The sequence below is a fragment of the Bufo bufo genome, chromosome 7, assembly GCF_905171765.1.
Source record: "Bufo bufo chromosome 7, aBufBuf1.1, whole genome shotgun sequence".
Taxonomy (NCBI): Eukaryota; Metazoa; Chordata; class Amphibia; order Anura; family Bufonidae; genus Bufo; species Bufo bufo.
This window is the reverse complement of record NC_053395.1, coordinates 14,208,612-14,230,271: the sequence shown is the minus strand read 5'-3', so window position 1 is coordinate 14,230,271 and position 21,660 is coordinate 14,208,612. Positions and strand designations below refer to the sequence as shown.

At 43.3% G+C, this 21,660-nt stretch overlaps 1 protein-coding gene across 1 annotated transcript in view; it reads right to left on the bottom strand.

Annotated features, from left to right (window-relative positions):
- Window positions 1-436: 436 nt before the first annotated feature.
- Window positions 437-21,660, bottom strand: part of LOC121007421 — a 72,393-nt gene continuing 51,169 nt past the window's right edge. Inside the window, exons 8-12 of the mRNA XM_040439340.1 lie at window positions 12,424-12,735; window positions 11,420-11,749; window positions 4,253-4,564; window positions 3,608-3,925; window positions 437-1,599 (exon numbers count right to left, since the gene is read on the bottom strand). Of these exons, the coding sequence (XP_040295274.1) occupies window positions 1,526-1,599; window positions 3,608-3,925; window positions 4,253-4,564; window positions 11,420-11,749; window positions 12,424-12,735 (1,346 nt within the window). The 3' untranslated portion in view covers window positions 437-1,525. The remainder of the gene's footprint in view (window positions 1,600-3,607; window positions 3,926-4,252; window positions 4,565-11,419; window positions 11,750-12,423; window positions 12,736-21,660) is intronic.

The following is a 21,660-nucleotide window of genomic DNA, read 5'->3' as shown; positions in this document are numbered from 1 at the left end:
AAGGTCCTCAAACATTCCCACTCAACATTAATAAGGGGGGGGGGGTGACATGAGAGGGGGAAATGTGCTATTGGGGGGGTGATGTAACATGGGGGGTGAAATGTGACATTGAGGGGGAGAAAGGTGACATTGAGGGGGAGAAAGGTGACATTGAAGGGGAGAAAGGTGACATTGAAGGGGAGAAAGGTGACATTGAGGGGGTGACATTCGCTTGTGTTGGCAAAAATCCTTGCACCGGTCCTGCAGAGCAGCTAATATTTTTTTGTGTAATTTTAGTATCTTACATATTGTTTTAGTCAAACTATGATCTTTTCACAACGGGGATTATATTTTACTCTTTATTCTTTGCTGTAACCATTTTAGTTCCTTCCATTCCATCTGTATCTGGGGAAGCTGGATGAAGCCTTCTCATTATTACTTTTCCTAAAGGCACAATTCTCTCTCTATGATTCACGATCACTCTGCCCAATCACTAAAGGAGTTTTCCCAGGAGTAAAATATCAATAACCCATCCTCATGATAGGTAATCCATGTATGATCAGTGGGGTTCAGACACTCGGCACTGCCACCGTCGACTGTTGTAGGCTGACGGGAGCGCCGCGGCCTCCTCACAGTAAACTAAGCACAGCGCCGCTCATTCTACAGTGGCTGTGCTTGGTACTGCAGCCCAGGAAAACAGCATCCTCGTAGAAAACACTTTCCTTGAATTTTTCTAAATTCTTTCTACAGGAATATTATTTGCAGACATCTAATGTTTTTATTGTTTCCAAAGCAAATGTGACAACGTGTGGGATTTATAATACTAGAGAAGCCTGGGGGAGGGGTGAATAATTATAGAGGACCCCGGCTTATCTACAGGACAAGGTCCTTTCTGACCACTAATGGCAGACAGCTTTATTATATGTATCCCAAGCTCTGAATATAGTAACATTGGTCACACTGGTGGTAATGTGGTATAGATTGCAAGCTTTGTGGACAAGGAGCGCTCTCTTTGTGTCTTATCATTTGTCCGATTACTTATGTTACTTGTTTGTTATGTCTCCAATTGTAAAGTGCTTCAGAATATGCTGTCGACATACAAATAAAGATGAATATTCACCGTTGCCGATTTTACAGTTTCCACTTCGTACTCTTAATTCTCGTTTTACCAAATGACCTGTAATAATTTATATTCAACGCAGGAAGCTATCCTCACGAAATAGCACAATGTAGAAAGGAGTCTGCGCAGCCCAGCACGACAGAGAGAGGATTAATAGCACTGCCATAGCAAAAACTAAAGTAGCCCGTTATATGGTGCATGCGGCAATCCCAGTGAGAGCCTGTGGTGGTGTGAGCGGCTCGCTGCGCTGGTTTTTCTTATTGCCCTTTTTTCTCTGCGGGTTTTTGTGGTGATTTGTGCCGGGCGTAGTTGTCTCGTCCAGCGCCGGAGGGTATCCTGGCGGTGCTGCACTATTTGGCCTATTGATATGGCAGTCCTAGTGATGATGTGATCAGTATCTTATTGCATGCGGCCTGGCAGGATTTATCATCTGTTATAGCTCTTCCGTTTGCCAGTGATTCCTGGACTGGAGCGAGGATTTGTGGTTCTTGTGTATTTTTCTGTATTGCAAAATGAAAAATATAAAAATAAAATAAAAAGTAATTGATGGTACTGTAAAACACTTTGCTTCTGCTACATGTAAATCCACAGAACTTATATCCTGTGTAGACAAACCCTAAAATCCAGAAGCGAAAACTGCAGCAAAAGCACCCACGTTTTTTCTGATGCAGTTTTAACTGCACCCTCTGTTTCTGGATCATGTCCTGCGAGCTGTGATACTCTTAGGGTCCATTCACACGTCGGTAGTGTATTGCGGATCCGCAACACACCCGGCCGGCACCCCCATAGAACTGCCTATTCTTGTCCGCAATTGCGGACAAGAATAGGACATGTTCTATTTTTTTACGGAGCCGCGCTCCGGAAATGCGGATGCGGACAGCACACTGTGTGATGTCCGCATCCATTCCTGCCTCATAGAGAATGAAGTTGTCCGCACGCGTTCCGGATAATCCGGGACGCGTGCGGACACATTGTATAGACGTGTGAATGGACCCTTACTGCACACCTCCCTCAGATCAAAAAGAGGGACATTTAAAGAGCAAAGTGATACATAGGGTCAAAAATAGGGACTGTCCCTCCAAGGACTCCTTCACACGCGGCAGATGTTGTGGCAGAAAATTCAGAGACTGAAAATGAGTTTCATTCACCTTAATGAGGCTTGCAGAAATCCATGTGCTCGCTGCCCCATTCAAATGAATGGAACCGATCTTCAGTCGCAGAATTGTCTGCAACAAAACCTGTGAAGGCGTCCTTGGAGGGACAGTCCCTCTTTGCTCTTTAAATGTCCCTCTTTTTGACCTGAGGTATAGATTTCCAGTAATACATTTACAATATCGATCCATAAAGTGTTTATCTGGTTCCCGTCTATATATTAGACCCTGCCTTGTAAATTACTTCATTATTTGATGCAATTTGGTTTTGAGAAACTTCTATATTCAGATAATTTTTGTGTTACTGTGCACTAAGAAAACTATTCAAATGTATAAATATGCTGGAACAAGGGATCTTTCACACAGTGAACCATAAATGTCCCTCTTTGACTGTCCAAAAAGTTGGGAGGTATGCTAATGCTTACTTAAAGGGGTTGTCTCATCATGGACAATGGGGGCATACAGTATCGCTACGATATGCCCCCATTGTCTTATAGGTGCGGGTCCCGCACCTATATAGAGAACAGAGCCCCGCAAGTGAAGAGGGCGCACTGCGCAAGCGCAGCCGCCCTCCATTCATTTTTTCATGGGGCTGGCGAAAATAGCCGAGCGCTGGCTCAACTATTTCCGTCGGACCCATAGATATGAATGGAAGCGGGAGACGCGCATGCTTTTCTGTGATTTATATGCTCCCATTCACTTCTATGGGGAGCTGGCTTGGTGGTGGCCAGACCGGAGTCCTCCAGCCACCACCTAGCGGGGCTCCGTTCTCGATATAGGTGTGGGTCCCTGCCGTGGAACCCACACCTATAAGACAATGGGGGCATATCCTAGCGATATGCCCCCATTTTCTATGATGAGACAACCCCTTTAAAGAGTCACTGTACTTTCACACAATCTCATTTAATTTGATAAAGAATGGTGTAACTTGCAAAGTTCTAAAACAATTAATTTAAAAAATCTGCCTGCATCCACCTGAAAAAATTCACTTTCACCTAAGCAAGATCCGTCCCTAGTAACAGAGACAAAGAATACTGAGAGGAAGTGGGGGCGTGCCAGAGCTAGATGAGGTCCGGAGCCTACTGTGTGTCTATAAAGGTGCATTTACACCCTGTGAAAACAAACATAGTGGGCAGTAAGGGAAAGGATGTCACAGCAGTACATTGCTGGCAGAAGGGAGATGTTACCTGCTTCTGAGTGAAATGCATCTAGCTGTGCAGCTGCTAAAAGGAATAATATGGGTGAAAAAAACATTAGGGAAGCCCAAAACAGACCTGCTCCTGTACAGAGAAGCACAGCCATTATGCAAACTGGACGCTATTCTGCAGCAGATTTAATCACGTGTGTAAGCACTCACCAGTGACTTGTAGCCTCCCAGTGGTTTTCTCTATGGGTTTCTCCAGGGTGGGATGCTCCACCAGACATATATATTCTGCCCCCAGGGTGGGGGTGATGGTCAGATTGGAGGTACAGATGTAAGTATTATTGGTCATTCTCCCGGATGTTATCCTCTGGTTCTCCGTCTCTTCATACATCTCATCTCCAGCACGTCTCATCCATCTCACAGTGACTGCATCCGGGAAATACCCCAAGATATTACACTGCAGGGTGGCCGGGGTGTCATGACGTAGACGAGGAATCTGTATCTCTTCTACAACTGGCGTCCATATGTAATCTATATAACAAAACATAACATTATATACAGTATCGGCGTATAAATATCACACATGTATATATTGCACCGTGTACGTTGCTAAGTCCTGTTTACCCAGATAATGTAGTAAATGTATGAAGATCAGACAGTAAATTACCCAAGGGGTTCACCGAGCCATCAACATGTCACCATTAGGTAATACAGGATATACAGGAGACCAGATCAGCTGGTATATAGCATCATGTGAGGGGTATGTTATATAACCTGCCCTCAATCTCTAGTATAGAATAAGGAAGGAGCTATATGGCTGCACACATCTCAGGGATTCCTTTATAAGACTCTTCTCACCTGTGTCTCGGATAGAGAGCTCCCTGGATTCTGCTTCCTCCATCGAGTCATGGCCCCAGGTCACTCGGACTCTGAATCCTGGATCCTTGTGACGTTCCTCAGGAATTCTGACCTCACTGGAGACTCTGTAGGTTCTGTCAGGATTTTCTGACACTGATTCAGTGGATGACAGGACTTCTTCTGGTCTTCCCACTCCACATGTCCATACAATCCTGATGTTTTTAGGTCGGAATTTCTCCAGGTTGAGCACATACTTGATCTCTCCAGTGTACATGAGACGTCTTATCACTGCTTGTGACAGCTGGGGTTTAACTGCAAATACAGAAATAAATAAAATGGAGGAGAATATGGCAGATTATAAATCCTAAGTATAGTGCGCCGCCATCATTATAACCAATGGATAATCTGCCACAATCATACTGTGGAAAGTCAGGGCACATTTAGAGGTGGCACAGCGGTTGCCGATTTACTGTAAAGATTTTGCACTTAAACCAGTGAAATAAAGTACCGTACGGTACAATGTATGTCTCTCTGCTGACCATACGAGTGTCTACAGCACTGATGGGACACGATCACAAGCAGAATGAACATTTACATTCAGTGACTCACAGGTGATGTCTTCTCTGTAGAGATGCCCTTGCGGTTCACCCGTGGTAGTTTCACGGCGAACTTTGCTTGTTCACGGTTCGCCGAACGGGCGAACATATGGCGATGTCCGCCGGCGTCATATTCTTTTACATTGTGCAGAACTTTGACCCATGACACATCCATCAGGTGGTACAGGACAGCCAATTGAGACGTTTCAGCGCATGGACACGCCCCCTACCTTATAAATAAACCCGATCTGGCCGCTATTTTACATTCAGTCTTTTGCCAGTGTAGGGAGAGGTTGCTGTGTGGAGCAGGGACAGGCTGTTAGGGACACCAAACACTAGCTAATAGGGCCACAAAAGTCCTTTTAAGGACTGGTATAGGTGTGCTATAGATAGGTGTGATATACTGAGGGGTGTGATATACTTATAATATACTTTCTATATAGTGCATTTGTATTGTGCGGTAGTTGTGTGCGGTTCTGCTGAGATATCGCAGTTATCATAACCAAATGGAAAGAACATGGCACAACAGCAAACCTGCCAAGAGACGGCCGCCCACCAAAACTCATGGATCGGGCAAGGAGGGCATTAAAGAAAACGTTATTTCTGCGCAAACCCAACACATCACATCACCCAAAGAACACCATCCCCACAGTGAGACATGGTGGTGGCAGCATCATGCTGGGGGATGGGACTGGGAAACTGGTCAGAGTTGAGGAAAAGATGGATGGTGCCAAATACAGGGATATTCTTGAGAAAAACCTTCCCCACTCTGTGCGTGACCTGAGGCCAGGACGGAGGTTCACCTTCCAGCCGGACAATGACCCCAAACACACTGCTAAAGCAACACTTGACTGGTTTAAGGGGAAACCTGTAAATGTGTTGGAATGGCCGAGTCACAGCCCAGATCTCAATCCAATAGAAAATCTGTGGTCAGACTTAAAGATTGCGGTTCACAAGCGCAAACATCCAACCTGAAGGAGCTGGAGCAGTTCTACAAGGAGGAATGGGCAAAAATCCCAGTGGTCAGATGTGGCAACTGCTCATCGAGACTTATCCAAAGCGACTTGGAGCTGTGATTGCCACAAAAGGGAGCTCTACATAGTATTGACTTTAGGGGGTGAATAGTTATGCACATTGACTTTTTCTGTTACTTTGTCCTATTTGTTGTTTGCTTCACAATAAAATAAAAATCTTCAAAGTTGTCGGCATGTTCTGTAAATTACATGATGCAAATCCTCAAACAATCCATGTTAATTCCAGGTTGTGATACTTGCAATACTTTTGCAAGGCACTGTAGATACAGTGATTGAACCAGTGCTTCTGCAGACATACTGTACCACAGAACCAAACTTTCTACATTGATATGGTAAAAGAAACAATACTAATATACACTAACATAACCAAACACAGTTCTTAGATACATTAAGAAAACCAAGTACATAACTTAGATACACTAACAAAACCAAGCACAGCATATAGATATGGTAACAGAATCAAAATCAGTACTTAGGTACTCTAACAGAACCAAGCTCAGTACATAGATACACTAACAGAACCAAGCTCAGTACATAGATACACTAACAGAACCAAGCTCAGTACATAGATACACTAACAGAACCAAGCTCACTTCATAGATACACTAACAGAACCAAGCTCAGTACATAGATACACTAACAGAACCAAGCTCAGTACATAGATACACTAACAGAACCAAGCTCAGTACATAGATACACTAACAGAACCAAGCTCAGTACATAGATACACTAACAGAACCAAGCTCAGTACATAGATACACTAACAGAACCAAGCTCAGTACATAGATACACTAACAGAACCAAGCTCAGTACATAGATACACTAACAGAACCAAGCTCAGTACATAGATACACTAACAGAACCAAGCTCACTTCATAGATACACTAACAGAACAAAGCTCAGTACATAGATACACTAACAGAACCAAGTTCAGTACATAGATACACTAACAGAACCAAGCTCAGTACATAGATACACTAACAGAACCAAGCTCAGTACATAGATACACTAACAGAACAAAGCTCACTTCATAGATACACTAACAGAACCAAGATCAGTACATAGATACACTAACAGAACCAAGCTCAGTACATAGATACACTAACAGAACCAAGCTCAGTACATAGATACACTAACAGAACCAAGCTCACTTCATAGATACACTAACAGAACCAAGATCAGTACATAGATACACTAACAGAACCAAGCTCAGTACATAGATACACTAACAGAACCAAGCTTAGTACATCGATACACTAACAGAACCAAGCTCACTTCATAGATACACTAACAGAACAAAGCTCAGTACATAGATACACTAACAGAACAAAGCTTGGTACATAGATACAGTAACAAGGGCCGGGGCGACAGGTAGGCAAGGGTAGGCACCCGCCTAGGGCAGACAAGTAACTAATGAGCGCTTCCATATTTGGCGATAGATCAGGTTCGGAAGAATGATGCTGAAGGGTGGTGTGGGGCTACAGTGAAGGGGGAAGAGTTAGATCAGGGGATGCATGTTTTTAGGAAGCGCCTAAAACTGTGGATGTTATGAATTAACCTAATTGCCTGGGGGAGGGCATTCCAGAGAACTGATGCAGCTCAGTCTTGGAGACGGTCGTGAGAGGTTCGGATTATGATGGATGTTAGTAGTAAATCATTGACTGAACAAAGAGCACGGGTAGGGGGGTAGACCGAAATGAGGGAAGAGATGTAGGGGGTGCAGCACTGTGGAGGACTTTGTGGGTGAGAATGAGCACTTTAACTTGAATCCTGTACTGTATGGCTAACCAGTGCAATGACTGATACAGGGCGGAGGCATTGAAGTAACGCTTAGACAGATGAATGAGCCAGGCTGCTGTGTTCAGGATAAATTGTGGAGGGTCTGGGGTGGGGATAGTCTGGTGAGGAGGAGACCAATTAGCAATGAGTTACAGTAATCAAGATGGGAATGGATCAGGGAGACAATGAGAGTTTTTGTTGTTTCCACAATCAGAAAGGGGCAGATTCTAGAGATATTTTTTAAGGTGCAGGCAGCATGAGAGGGCAAGCGATAAAATATAAGCGGTAAAGGAAAGACATGCTGCCTAGGTGATGGTGGTGCAACACCCTGGAATGGAGAGATATCAGGTTTAGGTACGTTAGTAGACGGAGAAAACACCAGTAGTTTACTATTTGAAAGATTCTGTTTCAGATATAGAGACGATATGATGTTAGAGACAGCAGGCAGTCAGTCACTGGTGTTCTGTAGTACTGATAAAGCAAACGGGAAAAAAAAACACAAGAAATGAACCCAGCCACAAAATAGGCTCCAATCATCTGTGTGAAATGAAGTATGATAAGAGGAGGCTGAATAGATCTTATAATGTCTAGAGTACATTTTTAAGAAGTATATATGGTCCGTGAATAGAAGAACGGCCGTGCGTTATTAGAGGAACAGTCTGTATATATCAACAGTTAGTAAAAGTGGGTTCAAAACCTCAGTTATGGCAGCATATATACAGGGAGTGCAGAATTATTAGGCAAGTTGTATTTTTGAGGATTAATTTTATTATTGAACAACAACCATGTTCTCAATGAACCCAAAAAACTCATTAATATCAAAGCTGAATATTTTTGGAAGTAGTTTTTAGTTTGTTTTTAGTTTTAGCTATTTTAGGGGGATATCTGTGTGTGCAGGTGACTATTACTGTGCATAATTATTAGGCAACTTAACAAAAAACAAATATATACCCATTTCAATTATTTATTTTTACCAGTGAAACCAATATAACATCTCAACATTCACAAATATACATTTCTGACATTCAAAAACAAAACAAAAACAAATCAGTGACCAATATAGCCACCTTTCTTTGCAAGGACACTCAAAAGCCTGCCATCCATGGATTCTGTCAGTGTTTTGATCTGTTCACCATCAACATTGCGTGCAGCAGCAACCACAGCCTCCCAGACACTGTTCAGAGAGATGTACTGTTTTCCCTCCTTGTAAATCTCACATTTGATGATGGACCACAGGTTCTCAATGGGGTTCAGATCAGGTGAACAAGGAGGCCATGTCATTAGATTTTCTTCTTTTATACCCTTTCTTGCCAACCACGCTGTGGAGTACTTGGACGCGTGTGATGGAGCATTGTCCTGCATGAAAATCATGTTTTTCTTGAAGGATGCAGACTTCTTCCTGTACCACTGCTTGAAGAAGGTGTCTTCCAGAAACTGGCAGTAGGACTGGGAGTTGAGCTTGACTCCATCCTCAACCCGAAAAGGCCCCACAAGCTCATCTTTGATGATACCAGCCCAAACCAGTACTCCACCTCCACCTTGCTGGCGTCTGAGTCGGACTGGAGCTCTCTGCCCTTTACCAATCCAGCCACGGGCCCATCCATCTGGCCCATAAAGACTCACTCTCATTTCATCAGTCCATAAAACCTTAGAAAAATCAGTCTTGAGATATTTCTTGGCCCAGTCTTGACGTTTCAGCTTGTGTGTCTTGTTCAGTGGTGGTCGTCTTTCAGCCTTTATTACCTTGGCCATGTCTCTGAGTATTGCACACCTTGTGCTTTTGGGCACTCCAGTGATGTTGCAGCTCTGAAATATGGCCAAACTGGTGGCAAGTGGCATCTTGGCAGCTGCACGCTTGACTTTTCTCAGTTCATGGGCAGTTATTTTGCGCCTTGGTTTTTCCACAGGCTTCTTGCGACCCTGTTGACTATTTTGAATGAAACGCTTGATTGTTCGATGATCACGCTTCAGAAGCTTTACAATTTTAAGAGTGCTGCATCCCTCTGCAAGATATCTCACTATTTTTGACTTTTCTGAGCCTGTCAAGTCCTTCTTTTGACCCATTTTGCCAAAGGAAAGGAAGTTGCCTAATAATTATGCACACCTAATATAGGGTGTTGATGTCATTAGACCACACCCCTTCTCATTACAGAGATGCACATCACCTAATATGCTTAATTGGTAGTAGGCTTTCGAGCCTATACAGCTTGGAGTAAGACAACATGCATAAAGAGGATGATGTGGTCAAAATACTAATTTGCCTAATAATTCTGCACGCAGTGTAGGTATATATAACCACAAGCCAATAAATAAAATAAAATATGGATATAATAAATAAAATTATACATATAAGTAACTCACTTCACAGGGGAAGATAGTCTAAGGGATAAGCATAAAACACCCAAAGGCTAAACTCCCCCGGCCAGGATCGCTTGTAGAGTCACAGTAACAAACCGCAGTCACCACAGGAAGAGCTTCTGGAATATTCCTTTTATTAGAATCAAGGCTCAAATTCCAGTTACTTTACACTATGGCCAACAGACAGTTGCCTGGGTAGTCCAAAGGAATGGGCAGTGGCAAAAATGTTGCTGTAGCCGGCACAAGTAGCAGCAGAAGAAGGGGGGAGAGTGGTAGCAGCAACAGGTCAGAGCTGCCACTGTCATCCAGCGGTCGTGTTTTGACCAACAATTCAGCTGTACTGGAATGGTTGACTCGCTCTTCAACATCATCTCAGGTGACAACAGACAGTTGCCTGGGTAGTCCAAAGGAATGGGCAGTGGCAAAAATGTTGCTGTAGCCGGCACAAGTAGCAGCAGAAGAAGGGGGGAGAGTGGTAGCAGCAACAGGTCAGAGCTGCCACTGTCATCCAGCGGTCGTGTTTTGACCAACAATTCAGCTGTACTGGAATGGTTGACTCGCTCTTCAACATCATCTCAGGTGACAACAGATACACACAGCCAAGAATCAATCAGTGGGTTCCTCTGACACCACACTTAGTCAGCATGGCCCAGGAACTGCCTCTATGCCCTCACCTGTCCTGAACCTGCCTTTTGCTTTTCCTGCTCTTTCTCCTAACCAGGTAATGATGGCCACTGGCTCTGCTCCTCTTTTCAGCGACGATGAGCTTTGTGAGGACCGTCAGAAGTTAAAGGGCAGCCCAGACTTGGAGGAGAAGTCCGCTGCAGACTCCTTTAGGTGTGCAACTACCAATGATGACAGTCAGGTGGGAGCACATGTTGCGAGAGGTCAGGGACCTGCACACGAGACAGGTGAGGGTGACACAAGTGACGAGCAAACATTTGTAGAAGATGATGTAGCTAATAGCAGAAGATTGGTGAAACATTCACATTCATGCTTTTACACACACATATTTTGTACACACAGACAAGCATTTACGCAGGCGCGCTTTTACCCTCGTACACATACAAGCACACTTTTAGGCCACGGCCAGCTTTTGTGGCAGCCACATTCAGATGAAACACTGCACATCTGTAGTGTCCAATCCACTGGCTGGATGAGGTATCCGCTGCGTGTGATATTGCAGTAATATGTCATACTCTTCCAAGTGCAGGCATTCTTTTACAAGCATCAAACAGAAGTCAACGATTGGCTGCACAGTTCATGTGGAGATCGGTGGGGACCACTGGAGCATCTCTCCAAGAGTGCAGGGGAGTGTAACAGGTTATTTTATGATATTTGCTGAAACTAGTTTAATTTGTAAATCTCTTGGACATTCCCTTTTAGGTCTACATACTCACCAGTGACTTGTAGCCTCCCAGTGGTTTTCATTATGGGTTTCTCCAGGGTGGGATGCTCCACCAGACATATATATTCTGCCCCCTGATGTGTCTCCAGTGTGGGGGTGATGGTCAGACTGGAGGTACAGTTATAGGTGTTATCGGCCGCTCTCCCGGATGTTATCCTCTGGTTCTCCGTCTCTTCATAGATCTCATCTCCAGCACGTCTCCTCCATCTCACAGTGACTGCATCCGGGAAATACTCCGAGATATTACACTGCAGGGTGGCCGGGGTGTCATGAAGTAGACGGGGAATCTGGATCTCTTCTACAACTGGCGTCCATCTGTAATCTACAGAACAAGATGTGACATCACATACAATATCAGTGTGTATACACCACACATATATATTATACCATGTACCTTGCGGAGTCCTGTTTATCTGAATAGTAAATGTATGTTGACAAAACAGTAAATTACCCATTACAGAGCCAACAACATGTCACCTAACAGTAATACAGGATATAGAGGTGCCCAGACCAGCTGGTATTTAGCATCATGTGACACAATGGTGTAACTAGAAATGACTGGGCCCCACAGCAAATTTTTGAAAGGGTCAACCCCCCACACACACACACCAGCAGCTTCCTTACAACCCGCTCCTCTCGTGCAACCTCCACTCCTGTGGCTAGTCAAGATCCCTCTCAGACGAGGCCCAGCAGCCGCTCAGCCCGTTTCCTACATGTATATACTGTATGTCATGTTGCGGTATATAATGTCATTTTATACTATTCAGGGGGCCCTTCCAATAAAATGTTTTAGTCCTCCTCCTGGATGGGCCCCTTTTTAGTTCGGGCCCCAAAGCAGCCACTTCCCCTGCTTCCCCTATAGCTATGCTCTTGATGTGAGGGGTATGTTATATAACTTGCCCCCAATCTATAGTATGGTATAAGAAAGGAGCTACCGGTATATGGGTGCACACATCCCAGGGATTCTTATATAAGACGCCATATATCTCTTCTCACCTGAGTCTCGGATAGAGAGCTCCCTGGATTCTGCTTCCTCCATCGAGTCATGGTCCCAGGTCACTCGGACTCTGAACCCTGGATCCTTGTGACGTTCCTCAGGAATTCTGACCTCACTGGAGACGCTGTAGGTTCTGTCAGGATTATCTGACACTGATTCAGTGAATTGCAGGACTTTTTCAGGTCTTCCCACTCCACATGTCCATACAATCCTGATCTTTTTAGGTCGAAATTTCTCCAGGTTGAGCACATACTTGATCTCTCCAGTGTCCATGAGACGTCTTATCACTGCTTGTGACAGCTGGGGTTTAACTGCAAATACAGAAATGAATAAAATGGAGGAGAATATGTAGAGGGTTTAACAGTTCAGGTAGACCTCCCCCATTATAACACTCTATTACCAATAGATGTGCTACCAACATAAGCGATATGAAACCGTTGAATTATAAGCCAAACAGTGGAGGGTAAAGGTTCTGCATTTTCTTGGAAAGCTAATTAAAAGGTTTCTGTCACCACACTTTTCACTATTAAACAGGCTGACATAATACATGTGCAAATGTCACCTGAATTTAACTCTGCTATTCTTTTTTTTCAGTGTGCCCCGGTTTTTGTGCAATTATAACTTTTATTATATGCTAATTAGCCTGTAGGAGCAGGGGGGGGGGGGAGTTGCACCTGCTCCTAGAGGCTCCGTTCGCTCACCTCTTTCCACTCCCTTCTACTCTTGATTGACAGGGCCAGGCCAACGTTGGTCTCCCCCTGCCGGCCCTGTCTGCCAGGGAAATCTCGCGCCTGCGCTATTCCGTTCTGTATTCGGCGCAGGCGCTGTGAGGGGAGGACGCTCGCCGGATTCCTCACTGCCGAATACTGAACGGGACAGCGCAGGCGCCAGATTTCCCTGGCAGACAGGGCCGGCAGGAGGAGACCAATGCTGGCCTGGCCCTGTCAATCAAGAGTAGAAGGGAGTGGAAAGAGGTGAGCGAATGGAGCCTCTAGGAGCAGGTGCAAATCCCCCCCCCCGCTCCTAGAGGCTAATTAGCATACAATAAAAGTTATAATTGCACAAAATCTGGGGCACACTGAAAATAATAAATAGAGTTAAATTCAGGTGACATTTGCACATGTATGTCAGCCTGTTTAATAGTGAAAAGTGTGGTGACAGAAACCCTTTAAAGTCAATGAATTATTCAACCAAAAATAAAGGTTTGGTCCAAAATGGAGTGAAAAATAATAATCATCTAAATTATGGGAAATCTTTCTGTTTTCCATAATGATGCAAATGGTACTTGGTGCCCGTGCATTTCAGCCCAGTATAGGAGTCGGACCTACGAATGAAATGTTGTTCAGTGGTTGAGGTACCTTTTCTATAGTATTGTCTTGTCCACATAAAGATGGCAATGATGATAATCACACACAAAACAGCAATGATACATGTGATAATGATCACAGTTTGGTTTTCTTCTGTGGAAGTAAATGAAAAAGGTGAAAAAAAATTATAAAGAATGAAGTCTTCATAATCGGCACAATTGTCAGTAAAAGCTTGTGTGGCAAATTTTCAGAATTGTGACTCCGATGTTTGTAAATGTAGTGGATGTTTCTTGTAGACTCCTCAGGGGCGGGAGTCTTAGACTGAATAATATTTCAGAGCTCTTGGATGGCTGAGAGGGATCATGTGATATACCATGTGACTCCACATAACTATGAAGCGCTGGCTTATCCACCCTGTTTGGTCCTTTGGGGGACTCTTCAGGGGAATATTTGTACCTTATTGTATAGCTTTATTAGAGCAGTACACTGAGGTCATTACTGTGATAGATTTATAATGACAGGTTAAGGACAACCCACAAAGAATACAAATGTCTCTAATCCCCCAGAAAATCACTTGGCTGTTATGTACTTTAATTTACCCCAATTCTGTAATCTGAGAAAAATGGTACAAGTTAGATTTTAGAAATGGATCGATTGTTGCAGATCCAAAAACCACGTAATGGCAAACAAACAACAATGTCTCATTGTAGGAAGAAAGAATTTCTGTGGATTCCGAATACTGTTTATCTAGAATTGTTTAAAATATGACATACCATGGACATTGCTGATATAATCTGCTCTGTAGAGAATGGTTGAAATGATTGAGATAGAAGTCCACACCAAGAACATTAGCTGCCTGTGAGTTTAAAGGAGTATTATAGGTTCTCGTAAAACACAATTGTCTCCAATTGTCGCTAGATCCATGTTCCGTGAGACATGGACCAGAATAGGCATGGATTCTTGGTTAGTGTGAACAAATGGAATAGAAGCCCATTGCACAAACAGACGGCACGAGGATGTAAATTACACCCACGTGAATATGTGCCTAATAAGTCTAATAAGTGAGAGCCTGGTGTGTGTAGTATTTCTATGAAAAGAAAGAAAAATGGATTGTAACACAAACCAAAATGCTAGTCTATGGCAATATCCAACATTCAGTATTTACTTGTGGAGAAATTGATATTAGTAGTAACTCACCCTTATATTTCAGCTTGAAGTCTACCTGTATCGGTTGCTCAAGAGAGAAATGACGGACTCTACATGAGAAGATCTGCTCCATGTCCTCCTCAGTAGGTATTATAGTTACGGTGCTGTTCACATTGTACGTCTTGTCTGGGTTCCTCGAGGGCTCATCTATAGTGACATCACTCAGCATCTCCGAGCCCCTGAACCATTTAATATCAAGGTCCACCGGGTAGAATCCAGTGACGGAGCAGCGCAGGACGCTCTTCTTATTCAGTACAACTGTTTTACCTGTGATTGTCACCTGCGGAGGAGCTGAAAGACATATGCATCATATATCATTAATATATTACCATGCTAATGTCCATGAAGAGTGATGACCTCCTGATGCAACAGAAGGTAGATCAGGCCCATTACACAGTATTTCACTATAATGCAAAATCCGTACCAGGACCACCACAGGTTCCACTTATTACAGGGCCCTGCCGTCTTCTCTTCACACATCTAAAAACCAGATGTGGTTCCAACTCATAGCAATGTATAATACCAAGCCAGTACCATGTGCACCTTGCTCACATGTAATTTGGTCAATGTTTTATATTATTTGTAGTCATAGATAATGAAACTGGGAAAATACTCATATATACCAGCTAGTGCTGGTGGGTTCTACACTCTCCATTAGGTTCACCAGATTTTAGATGTCATTACAGGTGCAAGCCTTCCAGGTCTTGACAGATGTTTGGAGATTATAATGTGAGGCACAGATGCTTGGTGGCTACAGTCCAGTATGAACATTTTGGTTACAGTTATGGCACAAGCTTTGTAGTTAAATGAAAGCCTAATGGTTCCTCTCACTAGGAGGTTCTAAGCTTGGTGGTTCAAGAGGTGCAAACAGTCTAAGCAAAATTGGGGGACGCTTGTGATGGTAGCTTTCCATTGGGCCCCACATGTGGTTCATCTGCCGTGGATAAAATGAGATACTATAGTGGCAATTCAGTTATCCATCATACTGTATATCAGCATGTACAGCAGTATCATGTAGACACTTTTTGAAGAGAGGGTATTCCTCGTGCGGCTGTGTCACAACCTGTGAGTATGCCATTACTATGTATTGTATAGGTGTGCATGGTGAAGATTGGGAACCCAAAGTACTGTATGTTAGGCTAGGTTCACATCTGCATTGGATACTCTATTAGGAGTCCTAAAAAGTAGAACAAATACTGTAGCGCACCATGCTGCTTTGTTCTTAATTTTTTATAATAAACTGACGAACTCCATAATGGAAACCTGGCCAGCCCCATTATAGTCAGTCGGTTCATTTGGGCGCCATCGGTGTCCTTCTCGTGATGGATCCTGCACTGCAGTTTGTGAACCTTGTCCATAAAGTCTTTGAGAAGGCCATCTGTCTATCTAAACCATATTTTCTGTGACAGATCCTCAGTTCCATGACATATTAAATACCGTCCAACTTCTGTAGAAGACCAAATTTTAATGCCGTCTGGGTGGTTGTCTTACGAAGGTTTTACTTTATGTAAAACCCCTTTTACTTATTGGGTGACTGCAACGAGTTATGTTGTCAGTTTCTTGGAAACAATTGACTCACCTCCACTGTCCAGCCGGAGCTCCTTCTCCTTCTTCTCTGAGCCGTACATCACTGAACACTTGTACATTCCCCCATCGGGTATTCGTATATTAGAAATAGTCAGATTGGCATTCCCGGCCATCAATGCTTCTGTGCTCAGAGAATATCTAGAAGATGTCGTCCTCACAGTTTTATCATAGCTCAGGATTTCCTTTTCTAGAAATCTCCAGTAGATTGTTAGATGATTGGGATCTACAGGAGGTTTATCCACTGTGAACGAGCAAGGAACCAGAGCGTCAGATCCCAGCCTGGCTGCATGTACGGACGGTCCAGTCAGCTGAAGCGACGACACTGTGGACAAGAACGTGTCTATAGTCATTAGATAATCACCTTCTGTTACTGAAATGTAGTAACGCACACAAAAAATGTAACATATCAGCTCTCGGACATGGACAAGCCATTCACTTACGCATTAAATACAAAGTCGATAGTCCGAGATTTTAGTGTAAGACTTTGTCCATATAATTGTTGGTTGCTTCCATTATGGCTTTTCTTTGTTCATTGTTAGGGTGCATTCACATGACCATATGTATTTTGTGGTCCGCAAAAAAATTCCGATGATGTCCGTGTTGTAGAGTTTGCTTTTTTTTGAAGACCCACTGTAATAATGCCTATTCTTGTCCGCATAATGGACAAAACATGTTCTTTTTTGTGGAGCTGTGGAACGGACATATGGATGCATGTTTTGCAGCCCCATTAAAATGAATAGGTCCGCAATCTGATACGCAAAAAATGTGGGTTGGATGCGGACCACAAATGTGGTCATGTGAATGGAGCCTTACATGCAGTTTTTCTTGCATTTTTTTTATGCAGAAGCGCTGCAAAAAACCATTGTGGACTTCTCTACTACAATGTGTGAACATACCTAGACTGTGTGATCCACTACTACTGTCTGGGCCACAACTTCCATTGCTTCATGGGTCAGTTCTGATGAGCATGCGCCAACTGTAGGCGCTTTCAGCAGTGGACAGGGTTGTGTATGGACGCTCCGGCTGATCTACAGCTATATGGCCTCTTACAGAGCCCTGCTGCTCTTCTGTGGGAACGGACCAGACTGGTTAGTCTTCGCTCCCCACGTGCAGAGGTGCGTCTTAGGCAGCCATGACCACATCCTTCCTTGGACCACTTTTCATAGTTACTAATCAATGCATACCAGGTGCACCCCACAACACCAGCAATTTTGGAGATGCTCTGGCCTAGTTGTCTACATATCTTGGCCCTTCTCATCGTTAGGCCGAATGCACACGGCCGTGAGCGGTCCGTGGTAACACGGTCTGGATTCCTGCTGAGAGCAGGAGCGCACGGCGTCATAGCAACCAATGACGCCGTGTGCTCCTGCTCTCAGCAGGAATCCAGGCCGTGTTACCACGGACCGCTCACGGCCGTGTGCATTCGGCCTGACTCAGATTCTTATTCTTGCTTATTTTCTTGCTTCAAACACATTCAAAAACTATGGGGGATCATTTATGACCATATATTACGCCACTTTTTTTGTGTATATCTGTCGCAGATTCAGTCGCAAAGGGGATTTACAGACAAATCTGCGACTTCTTCCACACCAAGTACGCCAGTTCTAAAAAAGGTGGCGTGGTGTGGGCGGGGAAGAGGGCGACCCGCAAGCCTGTCTGACATAATTTTCTACAGCAGTTTTTGCCGTAGAAAATTATCTAAATCTATGCCAGCAAGAGAGCTATGGCATAAGACAGTCAATGTTATCAATTCGTCTGTCCGTAGTTTTTCATTTTATGACTCATCTTTGAATATTTGCCTTATATAATTTTAACCGTAGTGGGGAAAAAGAAATCAAGGTAAATAGATAAAAGCTAATCACATATCTACAGGTGAAAAGTGTCTGATTGCTGGGACCCCAACCAATCCCAAGAATATGCTGTGTACCCCGACCGAGGGGAGTGGTGGTTGAGTATGTGCTGTGATCCGCTGGTTCACTGCTAAAGGGTTACTGCTATGATTCACACTTTAAAAGCTGTTTACTGAGATGATCTAAGTACTATGGGGGAGATTTATCAAACTGGTGTAAAGTAGAACTGGCTTAGTTGCCCATAGCAACCAATAATTCTTTTGCGGACCCATTGAAATGAATGGTTTTGTATACGGTCCACAAAAAAAACGGAATGGACACAGAAAGAAAATACGTTTGTGTGCATGAGACCTAAGTTTGAGCTAAGTCCTGCTTTGGTTTGCACTTCCATGTAGCCCTGAGGAGAACTCGTTTCCAGGAAAACACCATTTCGGAGAGTGGCAAACTGCCAGAAAGCAACTTTACTAAGGATTATTATAGCTTGCTGCTAATCAAGTGCTGGTCTGCAAGTGCATTGGAGATATTCAGGAGATACTCAGAAGGTAATCTGGAGGTGGATACAATGTAAACAAGTAAGATTTGTTTGTCTAAAAAAATTTCACCTCTTTGCAATGGCAGACCTGGTTCTGTGCAGGAATTGTTGTGCTTTTATTTCAGGTTCCACTCTTCAGAGGTTTGGATACTGTCTGATCTGTAGACAGCTCTCCATAATGCAGCAGGAAATACCTTTTTGAAATATGAGATTTGTAAATTAACCATTAAACAAACTCAGGCTGAGAACATTGCAATGCCACTGCCACAGAGGCCCTCTAGAAATGGAAGATGGGTTACTGTAGGTTCTGGTAGACTGAGAGTTGTGGATAGAAGACATGTCCCACAGTCTGTGGCTCTCCATAATTCATTTGCAGCACTTTCAGAGTGCAAGAGCAACATGGCGGATGGCTCAAGCACAGTGGGTGAGAAACAATCATCTCCCATGCCTAAAGTATGCAAGACTGCAGCCAAAGACAAAAAGGAGAAGGTGAGGACTGATAGTAAGCAGCTGTTGGTGGGCGATTCCATCATAAGAGGTGTGAAGTTTGAGGAGAATGGTGTTGTGAGATGTGTCCCTGGTGCTACCGCTAGCAGGGATAGACGACGGATCCTTAATATTGTTAGGCAAGCAAAGCAGGAAAGGGAAGTGGATGTTATTGTCCATCTTGGGACAAACGATCTGGCTTGCAATGAGGTTTCAAAGGTGAAAGAAGCTTTTCACACGCTTGGAAAGGATATACGGGAGGTTGCATCAACTGTGTCATTCTCTGCAGTTTTGACTGTGCATAACCTTCAGCATGACAGGAAGATGCGCATTAAGGAATTCAATGTATGGCTTGGTGAATGGTGTCGGAACCAAGGGTTTGGCTTTGTGTCTCATGTTAGCTCTTGTTGGAATGGAAAAGAACTGTACAAGAAAGATGGTTTGCATCTTTCTCTCAAAGGAACGAATGTCCTCGGTGAACAGTTCCAAGTATTTTCTAAGGAGCATTTAAACTAGGAAAGGGGGGCAAAAGAGTGATAATCCAGCAGTCCGACTGCCCCCCGGAACAATGCCAGAAGATGCCAGTAGCACAAAGGTTAAGAAATGACAAGCTCAGATTCTTATCTACAAATGCTCGCAGTTTAGGGAATAAGATCAATGAACTTGAGGCTATAATGGCATCTGAGAATATAGATGTAGTGGCTGTTACTCAGACGTGGTTCAAGGGGAGTAATGACTGGGATATATCAATACCAGGGTTCTCTCTATACAGGAAAGACAGAGAAGGCAAGAAGGGGGAGGGGTGGCCCTGTATGTGAAAGACAGCATAAAATCTAATTTGATACAAGTTAATGAGAACAATTTAGAGTCAGTTTGGGTTACCTTGCAGCTTGATAATCATAAGGTAACTCGTGTAGGTGTGATATATAGACCACCTAGCCAAGTCAAAGAATTAGATGATCTACTAGTTGAGGAAATAGCTAAAATGACATTGAAGGGGGAAGTTATCATTATGGGAGACTTCAATCTTCCAGATGTAAACTGGAAAACCAAAATAGCTAGTTCTGCCAGGAGTACAGATATTCTAAATTCCGTACTGGGATTATTTCTACAGCAAGTAGTTGAGGAGCCAACCCGGAAGGAGGCCATTTTAGATTTAGTATTCACAAATGGGAATTTGGTATATGATATAACTGTAGGGGAAAGCTTGGGATCTAGTGATCACCAGACAGTGTGGTTTACTATAAGTACAGTGACTGAGTCACACCACACAAAAACAAAAGTTTTAGATTTTAGAAAAACTGACTTTTCTAAAATTAGATTAGTGGTATACGAGTCAGATTGGAACAGTTTCATTGGAGTCCAGGAGAAATGGGACTACTTAAAAGAGGCACTATTGAAATCAACAGAAAATTGCATTAGGCTTGTCAGTAAAAGCAAAAAAAGGAAGAGACCACTGTGGTACTCAGCTGAAGTGGCCAAAATCATTAAAAACAAAAAGATTATAGGCAGAGAGAGGCCAAACAAGTTATAAGAGCTTCTAAAGCACAGGCAGAAGAGAAATTAGCTCAGTCAGGAAAAAAAGGCGATAAGGCATTCTTCAGATACATAAATGAAAGATTAAACTAAAACAAGGAATTACAAAATTAAAAACAAAAGAAGGAAGGTAAATGGAAGAAGATAACGAACTAGCTGACTGCCTCAATGAATACTTCTGTTCAGTCTTTACAAAGGAAAATGAAGGAAAAGGACCTCAGTTAGGAAAGAAGACTAATGAATCTTTTGATGCATGTGTCTTTACAGAGGAAGAGGTTCTAAGTCAGCTGTCTAAATTCAATACAAATAAGTCACAGGGACCTGATGGGATACACCCAAAGCTATTAAAAGAGCTCAGAGGTGAACTAGCAAAACCATTAACAGATTTATTTACCAATCACTGGCAACAGGAGTCATCCCAGAAGATTGGAAATTAGCAAATGTTGTGCCCATTCACAAGAAAGGTAGTAGGGAGGAATCGGGCAACTATAGGCCAGTAAGCCTGACATCAATAGTGGGAAAACTTATGGAAACCATACTTAAGGAGAGGATTGTGGAACATCTAAAATCCCATGGATTGAAAGATGAAAAACAGCATGGCTTTACTTCAGGGAGATGTCAAACTAATCTTATTGATTTTTTTGATTGAGTGACTAAAATAATAGATGGAGGAGGTGCAGTAGACATCGCTTATCTAGACTTTAGTAAGGCTTTTGATACTGTCCCACATAG